We start from the raw sequence: 9,664 nt of genomic DNA, 5'->3' as shown, positions 1-9,664 counted from the left end.
AATGATTAGTGAAATATAGAGAATATCTGAAAAGTATTCCGTGGTGTTGACTGGTGGAATCATCTGCTATATAATCGATAATAGCAGGTGTGGTAACGGGTCACATAAAGTGATAATTAAGGATTGTAGATAATTCGGGATAATTAATCGTACGTTAAATCAGAACCGCCCATCCTGCCAGCTGAGTCATATGGGACTGTAGCCGTAGACACGCTGCCAAAGAGCAACTGCTTCAGTCAGTCATTAAATAGCATGCGGCAAAATGCTAATGCATTATTATCCAGACGCAAGATATATTTTTTCCTGGGTTTTATTTGTGAATAAAGGATAAGTCCCCCCCGAGTCCTGATGCTTTCTGCATTTCAGGGTCACGTACTGAACTCGCTGTAGTTAAAACAATTTAAAAAAAGAGGGGAAAAGTGCGTTATCGAGTTTATCCAGGTCACCAGTGAAATGATCAAACTCTTTAAGAAGGACAATTCGTTTGGTGTGAGACCCAGTTGCTCTCCAGATCATGGGCATCTGCAATCTGAAATATTGAAAAGAGCATTAAGTATAGATAAGCGCGACACGCCGTGCCGTGCCCTTGCCATATTCGCTTTGTTACCCGAGGTATCCATATTGTTCCACCGCAATATCTCCGGCTTTACTTTTCCGTTTATCTCCTCTGCGGTGTTTTCCCCACGGATCTCGGCTCCCGTGAGAAATCCCAAAAATAGCAGTTATGATGCATTTATTAATTAGTCGATCACGCTGGAAACGGGCAAGGCGCCCTCTTCGTATCTAAGGTTTCTGTTCCCCCTGGTTTTCTTACCTGCCTAGCTGGATGGCCACTACCCCGGCCCAATAAGTGCATTACCACCCCCCTTAGCCCTGCTTACCCCTGATTGCATTCCTCTCTTTGTATTTAAACATCCGGGTTTCCATGCAGCCTGCGCTGCTCTCCTCTCAGAAGCCATTTTGGACTCAGTTCAGTTTCTTGCATGTCAATTTCAGACCCTGTCTCTGTGGTTACTGAGTCTTTTAGGGGATATAGGGAGACACTGGTAATAACCCAGGCGAAAGAAAAAGCCCGATTCTTTTTAAAAAAAAAACACAACGTCCCCATCTTATCGACTGGAATAAATTCTCTCCCGATGGATTTTCAGATTTTTTAAAGTTTTTTGCCCCCACCCCTTTCTTTATAGCATTGCAATTTTGTTGCATTGGGTTGTACACACAAAAGCAAAGCAAACTCTCCGTGCGGCGGACAACGGAGACCGCGGGTCATTCGGCTCGATCTTTTTAAATGTTCAGGAAGGAAAGGCGATCAGGACGGAGATCTGCTGCGTTTCGCTCACATTGAAGGAATATGTTTGCGCCCTGGCTCACTTTTGCACTTCTTTGGGGAACTTTTTGTGCAGGTAAATGCGTTTTATTTTTTCTGGAACTAAGTCCGTTTGCATATTTTGATCACACTGTAACATTATCCTAGTGCAAATCCATAGTCGGCGTAGCCCTGTTTATTCAGCACATTTTGTACGATGCTGTTGCTGGTTGATGATCTAATCTGGCTTTAAAAGGTTACTTTCCCGGCGATTGGTTTTTTGTAATTTACTTTTGTTGGCTTGGTAGTTTTAAAAACCGCCTCATCTCCCCTGTTACTTATTTACTGATACTAATATTTGTGAGATTTTAATTGCCATTGTCATTCGCTATTTAGTCTTGCCCGTTTCAGTATCAGATGTGATAAATCCATTGTACAGCCGCCAGCTGTTAATACCACTCAGTAAATACATTTATTTTTACAAATAGCTTTTAAAATGAATAACCAAAATCGAATATAAGCGGGGCTGGATGATCGCACTAATGTGTTTTTTTTGTCACGAAAGTTTTTTATTTGTTTTTCATCGGCATGAAATGAATCTTGTCTGAAACGTTTGGTGTTTAGAAATAGTCCTGGGATAAAAACGTGAAATGAAGAGCGGGTATGTTTGATGTTTATGGTGTAGCTCGTCCTCTTGGCATATTTATGTGCCATGATCCTAAAGCACGGTTGTAAAACACCAGCGGCTGGATAGATCCTGCTCCGACTCGACACGTTTTCGAAAACCACGTGTATTAAAGACACACCAGCGATAATTAAACAGAAACGGCGCTTTCATTCATAACCAGGCGATGGTCCTGCCGATCCCGTCCAGACAGTAAAACCCTGCTTTATTAGGCAGTAACTTGGACCACCGTGTAAACTGATAGTTGCTGAAATGTATTAATGGTTATTGTATTGCTGTAAAAACTGGTATATTAGTGGCACATTTATGCACGCCTCTTGGTAATCTACTGGGAGAATAAGCGGTCTGTAGTTTATAGCTGGTTTTACATGTGTGTTTTGTGTTTTTGGCCGCCTTGGACCTGAATGGCGGGGCATTTGTGCTCATAGATGGGGTCGTCGGGGCACGAATGGGGTTGTATATTGCTGGAAACTGCACCCTTACCACGGGGGGAATGGCATCTTGAATCTTTGCCAGCACCTTGCGCTGGGTGCCAAAGCGAGATCTTATTTATTGAGCTATTTATTATTTACGCCAGGTTTTGTCGTGCAGTCCCTCCCCCTTGTTTTAAGGACTTCTGGGAGGGGTACTTGAAGGCATTTGGGGTTAAATAAAAAGTAACCTTCCTGTTTATTTTTGCAGTGCTCATTGTTTATGCGCGAATCGGGTCCAGTATGACTTACAGTATCGTAATATCGTTGTCCACTTTGTTTTGTAGGGCTGGTTTCGCTTTGCCGTACAGTTACGTGTGTGTGTTTGTGTCTCCCCCACATGTTTCAGTACCGCCTTATATGTATGTAACCGTGCATCGATCTTTGTTCGTATCCAGATCACCACTATATGTGTAACGGTAAATGGGTTTTTCGGATAAAGAAGAACGAATCGATGTCCATGGTCACCATCAAATCACTCGTGCGACGTATATTTAAATGTATTTAATATAGCAACCACGTGAAATTAATTCCAACATGTGCATCCCCCTTTGTCTTTTACTTGGTTTAAAGGCTTCCTTGCTCCGGTTAGTGCAACATTTGGTAGCTGGTCCTAAACAATTGGATGCGAATTTCGTTTTCAGATTTTTCATTCTATCCATTACATCTATCCGTACTGTTTGACAGGGTCAGATTGAAAAGGACGAGCTACCCCCTGTGTGTTTCACGTCCCAAATACTGGCAATTTATTTCTATGGTGCTTTTTGTAAGGGCGCAAACATTTTCTGAGGCAGTAACTGTGGCAGCCTTGCAACTAAACCATCGGGAAATGAAAGCTATGTGGGCCACGATCTCGTCTTTACCTATGTAGTACGTCCCTTACACTGAGCATAAAATGCATAAGGATAAGGTTTTTGTATAATCGATTAATTAAAAATCACTGGACGGTTAGAGAGTTCTTTAGATGATTGTGTTTCGGCTTGTTTATGGTCTAAATAAGGGCGCGGACAAGATTACAACGAGAGTAGATTCTGTAAAGTTTTAGGTGGCTGACATCTCAATTTGAATTTTCATTTATTTAGTGTGAAATTCCTGGGATTTTATAAAACCACTCTCGTCTATGAAGACTACTATTTGCTAAATACCGTAAACGTGCGATGATTTTTAACCCTTTCCTGACTGAATGGCAAGTACCCAACTCCTAGTTAATGTGCGTGAATTTTTAACCTAGATCTAAGTGACAATCAGAGGCAACTTTTATAATCAGACATGCTCTTACTGCAACATAGTCGTCTTATTGTTTTAAATGGGACCTCGTATTAGTGTACTCTTGTAGCACCATTTATGCATTTATTGTAATGAATGATATGCTGCCTCATATGCGTTGCATGCAAACTGCATATTTGCATGCAGAAATATCCATGCAATGTTACGGCTGTCTAGTACGCCTCGAACGCGTAACGTAATAATCTCAGTGATTTCTGCAACCCTCATGGGAGCCATGCCCGGATGATTGGAGAGAGGGGGCTCCTGTATATGTCAATCTTTCTGTTCCTTTGGTAGAATCACAGCTGGAAGAGGATTCACGGGGAAATTAGGCGAACACAGGCTGGTTATTGACCCCAAGAGTGTCTGGCTTTTGCTGCAGTATTCGTTGGTGTTGCATCATGAGCACACGGTCGCGCATCGACTGGCGTAACATGTATGTAAACCCCGTGTTGTGGTCACCCTCCCTGCGCCCTGGTTGTGTGACAGTGCCACCTCATTGCCAGCATGTTACCCGCCGTGTGCAGGAGTGTGCAGAGGTTCCCCAGTCCTTGTTCCCCCATCCCCCACAAAGGGTGTGTGTCTGTGTGTGCTTTTGTGTGACATCGGGGGTGGGTGGCAGTCCTCCTTCCTGTGTGCCTACACAGCAGCTATGTTCCCCCCCCCCCAATGGGGAAGGCCTCTGTGTGTGTGGAATGTGGGGGTTGAGGCCAACGAGGAGCTGCCCCTCTTATCACATGACCATTGGATCATTAACGGCGGTGTGTCGTAACTGTGTGTGCGCGTCGAATAGCCCTGACAGATTCTCAAACATTTGGTCACATGTTCTATTTGGGAGGGGGGGGGGAGTGACCGCAGCTGTGGGCATAAATTGTTACCATTAAACCTGTCTCCAAATCCCAGGCCACAAAAGGGAGGGTAAATGCGTTTTACGCCATAGTCAATTTCGCCGAGAGTTTTCCCTGTGTTTTGCTTTGACAAATGGGAATCATGGAGGGGTGGGTGGGTGGTGCTGTTGTCTGGGGGGCTTTGCCCTGAGCTTTCGCCTCTTGAAGTGATCATGCATTCAAATTTTTCTCCTGTGAAGCCATATAGTGTTATTGATAAACCTCAAAAACGTTGGTGCGCTCAGCCTGCCACTGCTGTTTACTCCTTATTAGTCTAGAGTAGATGAGTTTTATTTCCACTGCCTTCTGGATTTATTCTGTTACGATCAAATTTAATGATCGGCAAAATACATTTTTGTTTTCCCCCCAGTCCAACCTGCAATCCAGGCCCCCCCCCCCCCCCATTTTCATTTATGTGGGGGGCTCCTTTCTGGTTGCCCATGCAGCTGGGGTTTTCTTTGTGCCACAGTTTTTATTTTTTTATTTCAGAAGTATGACTCCAAAAGACATTTTTTTTGGGACCAGGCTGTATAAAAGCTTGGCTGATCGCTTTTGTTCCTTCGGTGAGTTTCCTGCCTGTTCTCCCCTGTTTGGTTGAGCCCAAAACACTTAGCTGTGTCAACATCAATAAAGATTTCATATCTTCATCGGTTTACAGCGCCGATCTGAGAACCCGCCTGTCTGCCTGAAGTCTGTAGTCACTACGGTAACATCAGTCAATCAGGTTCTTTAAAAAAAAAGAAAAATGTTTTATTTTGAGGCTCTTGGATTTTTATTAGATGAAGCGAAAGAATTAGATAACTGCCCGTCTGAGTACTAGTGCCCTCTGATCAAACCAGATATTCTCTAACATGAATAGTACTTGAATGAGCACTAAATCTTTTTAGCAGCCTTCGCCTTCTCCTCATCTCCATTCGTATATATAACAGCCAGTGCAGAAGTCGATCGAACGCGTCAAAGGAAACGTGATAGCGTGCCGCTTGACGGAACCTGTCCGGCCACGTCAACGTTGCCGAAGCGGTCGGGTAGACTCGAGCGAAAGCCTGTGACGTTCTACACCCAACCTGCCCGCATCTCCACGGAAACACCACGGGACTCGCGCAATGTCTGGAAGTTGATACGCATGGGTACGTGCCGGTGCAAGATGCAGCCCCCCCCACTGCCCCCACTTTTTTTTCCGCCAGTTTGGGGTGTTTTCAGGAGAGGCTTTACGGTAAATGATGCACGGCCTGCACCGAAACATACCAGTCCCCTTTAGTTAGCTGCTTGCTATCTTTCACCGCATCGCTGTGTTTGACTGGTCTTCTTTGTGCCGTCTCGGTTATTAGGCGCTGTTACTTCTGGGGGGGGGTGGTGACGTGAGGTCCCACAAACCTTTTGTAATGTCACTTTCACAAGGGGCTTATTGTTAACTAATTAGTTTTAGGTATGAACTGTGCTCAGGTCTTCCTACGTATGCCTTGCTGTGTGTAGCTGGTATGTTTTTACTGCCAGGCAACATACCTTTATAGGGAGGGGTGATGCCATAATTGCAGTCATGTCAATTCTCAAGCGGTTTTCGTAACAGGATACCCTGAAGATGCGCAGAGGGATGCCAGTGTTAACTGCCTACTTTACAGGTTCTGCAGCTGGGGAATCATAGTTTGTGTCTGTAATAGTTTTTTCGTAACTGTGGGACTGTGGGGTTTTTTTTTGAGAGTTGTCAAAGATTATGAAGATTTTGGGGGACATGAAAGGCACTTTTAAGTTGTGGGAATGCCGCTGCCTGTGAAGATTGAGTGACGTCCGGCCCAGTTGGATGGGTCTGCACTGCCCCACAAAGGCATCTCTGTCCTGAGCCACGTAGACCTGACTGAGACTTGTTTCCTTGGCTTGTCCACACAGATTCTTTTTTTCCGGAGTGAAGGGCAGTTGAGCTTTTAGCTAATTGTCATCGAAAAGATCTTTGTAGGTATTGAGCAGTGACCTTTAGTGTTGTCTTCCTCATTGTGGTTTCGATTACTGGAAGGACGGGCTCCTGGAATCTGTTTTCTCCAGGGTTCTCACAACTAGCTGTGTACTGAGTTGCTTTCCTGCGTCCCATCTTGCCCCATTCATCTGTGATAACATCTTTGAGTTGAATAAGAACGCAGTCCAACTTTTTCTCACTTTCGTACTTTCTTGGGGCACAAGCTCACACACTAGTGTCGCAGTGCAAACCTCGTCAAATGATGTCATCAGAAATTCTGCTCTGTTCACTGTCCTCCTAGATGCTACTTTAGATTCCCTTGTCTTTGTGAAGGACCAGGGATCTGCTGAAGTCTGTCCCCAACAGGAATGGGTTAACCGGGGCTGATTACTTGTGAGGTTATGAACAGCGGCATTTTAGCAGTTCTAGAAGGATCTGCTTCCACTGTAGGTTTGATTAATGGTGTGCAGTCTGGAGGTAGACACCAGCGCCTGAGATGCTCCGGTAACACGTTGTCGCTGCCGAGAGGGAGATTGAGCTGCTTGGGTGTATTTGAAGTCTTGTGAATAAAAGATGAGAGCCTGCTGTAGAGGATTTGTTGTGCTACTGGATATCGCTGTCTGCTTTCAGTGAAATCGTTATGAGGGAGAGGTTAAAAGGTTTTGTCAAATAATATTTCTGTCGTTATTGTAATGTCATTTTCCATGCAGTGAATTCAGTAGCTGGGAAGTCGTCCCAGCAAGCAGCAAGGTTGTGAAGGGATTCTGTTCCAGGGCAGAGCAACGTGGGGAGAATGTTCAAACTAGGCAACAAGGGAGCTGGGGCAGCACCTGACCCCCAGGTCCTGGAGATTTGAGGCCAGAGTGACTACCCTATTGTTAATGCCTGGCAAAAATCATTATGGCAAGCTGAATTCATCTCTACTTTTTTGCTTTAGTTACTGTACAACCATTAATCTGTTTACACAGCATTATCTCTTGACGATATTTTAGGTGATCAGTCAGATGAATTGCACAACTCCTCCCAAATCTGGTGAGATCCACTGTAAAACTCTTGTTTGAACAGAAGCAGTTGAAGCTCATGTGGTGCCCTAGGCAAATTTTACTACTAGTGTCCCCCATCCAAGATGATGCGAAATTAGACGGCTATGTCAATGCCCCACCAGAAGATGGCGCCCTAGATAGCTGACTCGCCTAATGAGCTGACTGGCATTGTTTTGGAGTCACAGGTTGCAGATATAGCTGTATAGTGTCAAATAGCAAACAGCCCGTTCGTAGCTCAGCGACTAAGAGCGTCGTCTCCCAAGTAACATTCAACGTTAGTGAAAATCTGCAGGCTACAATCTGCGGATGTTCTGATTCCAGAAGACGTCATGGCTCAGACCGGTTTGATGGCATCCTCCCGTCAGAAGGATTGCGGTTGAGCAGCCGGCTGGGGGGGGAGGGGGGGTCATATAGTAGACGGCCAACCGCCGGTCGCACTCTGGGTAGCGTGGTCGTGGTTGTGCACCGAATTGCAAACAGTCTTCCAGCGTCGCTAAAAAAAAATTGAGAACACTTAACCTGAAAACACAACCTACTTTTTTGGGAAGTTTCCTGGCTGTGGTTTCGCTTGTCCTGGAAGTGTCAGACTTTGCGAATAGAAATGAAAGATTTTGTCTTTCCGTTCCTTTTAATCGTGCCACGGTTTGACCTAAATCGCTGAGGTGTGGGTGCAGCCGTTTGTACGAACCCTGGCTGGCTTGTGCCCCTGCCAGCTGAGCCCGGTGTGGCGGAGGTGTGCCACTTGCTTGTTCGAGATCCGCCGACCTTCATGTGTCCTTAACTCGCTCCCAACCTCATGCGAACGGCATGCCTGAACGAGACACCTTCTGTCCTATGTTCGGTCTGAGGGATCCATGCTTGTTACGAGCCTAATGGGGTCTTCCTGGTCACCGGTTTACCAACTTAATGATTCGTAAACAATTTAATGGAACCAATATGTGTTGAGCATGTTGACGTTGACCCAATGAACCCATGAACGTTGTGCGTTTTGGGTCATTTTTAATTTCCAGTAATTTCTCTTAATTCTTTTTGCTTCAGGCACTATGGTGGTGATTAATGGCACCAAATTTGAAAGTACTGTGTCTGTGTTACTTGTTTATTTTAGTTACAAGCGAGAATGAATTGCCTCTTGTGCGTTTTGTATATTTGTGGATGCAAGGACTCGGGGGATTTTCATACAATCACGTCCCCAGTGCAGGGAACTCTGTACAGTCCCACGATTTGGTTGAGGGGTGGGCATCGTTCAGCCTGGTATCTCTTTCATCACCTCAGGTACAAAGTCTGGCTGTGTCGTGCCTGCCCAGTGCTAGTCAGCTGATTCAGCATGAGCCTGCAGCTGCCCTTGTGGACAGCAGAGGAATATTTAGCCCCCAGAGACGGCATGTGAAGTCGTGGTCTGGGTCCATGGTCGACAGGAGGGGGGAGGGTTCTCTTTCAGAGTCCCTGCCCCCCACCCCCACTTCCCCCACGCAGGCTGTTGACTTCCCCTTTTGTTGACAGCAGAGTTTATTTGGGTAGGTTTGGGGGATGGGGCCGGACTGAGCCGGACCCCTCTCAATGTGGGATTGATGGTTTGTGAAGACCTCACTCTCCCGGTTAAAAGGACCCTCTCCCCTCCTCTGTGAGCCGTTTGTCTGAGAGGCTGAATATAATGAAGAAGTTGGGTCCTGTCTAGAAGGATAACCCCCTTCCCATGTCCCTGTGGGGCCCCCTCAGCCTTTGTGCCATTCTGTCTACGCTGAGGTATGTCAGGTCACGGGGGTTTCTTTGTGTGACCTCCGTCTTGGTTACGGAGGGGGGCAGGGTTGCCTTCCCCCCCACCCTTAATGCCACTTTAGAACAAGCCGCTTACCTTTTGTATGAAAATACAGCTACTTCTGTGTATTTTATATTAAATCCAAAAAAACCCATCTTCAGATTCTATCCCAGAATGCACCGGGCCCTAGGCAGGGGGACACCATGTATGGGGCAGAGAATCCAGTTTTATTTGGGAATAAGGATGAGCTCTTGGAAGTTGCCCGATTTTGAGTGCTTTTGCATCAAATGTGGAGTGACCTGA

The 9,664-nt window shown here is 45.7% G+C and overlaps 1 protein-coding gene across 1 annotated transcript in view; it reads left to right on the top strand.

Annotated features, from left to right (window-relative positions):
* Positions 1 to 912: 912 nt before the first annotated feature.
* The window catches only part of LOC125725303 (activin receptor type-2B-like), a 28,144-nt gene continuing 19,392 nt past the window's right edge, over positions 913 to 9,664 (top strand). Inside the window, exon 1 of the mRNA XM_049002137.1 lies at positions 913 to 1,403. Coding sequence (XP_048858094.1) covers positions 1,352 to 1,403 — 52 coding nt within the window. The 5' untranslated portion in view covers positions 913 to 1,351. The remainder of the gene's footprint in view (positions 1,404 to 9,664) is intronic.

Source organism: Brienomyrus brachyistius, unplaced genomic scaffold (assembly GCF_023856365.1).
Source record: "Brienomyrus brachyistius isolate T26 unplaced genomic scaffold, BBRACH_0.4 scaffold64, whole genome shotgun sequence".
In the NCBI taxonomy this organism is placed as follows: domain Eukaryota; kingdom Metazoa; phylum Chordata; class Actinopteri; order Osteoglossiformes; family Mormyridae; genus Brienomyrus; species Brienomyrus brachyistius.
This window is presented reverse-complemented; position numbering and strand designations above follow the sequence as displayed.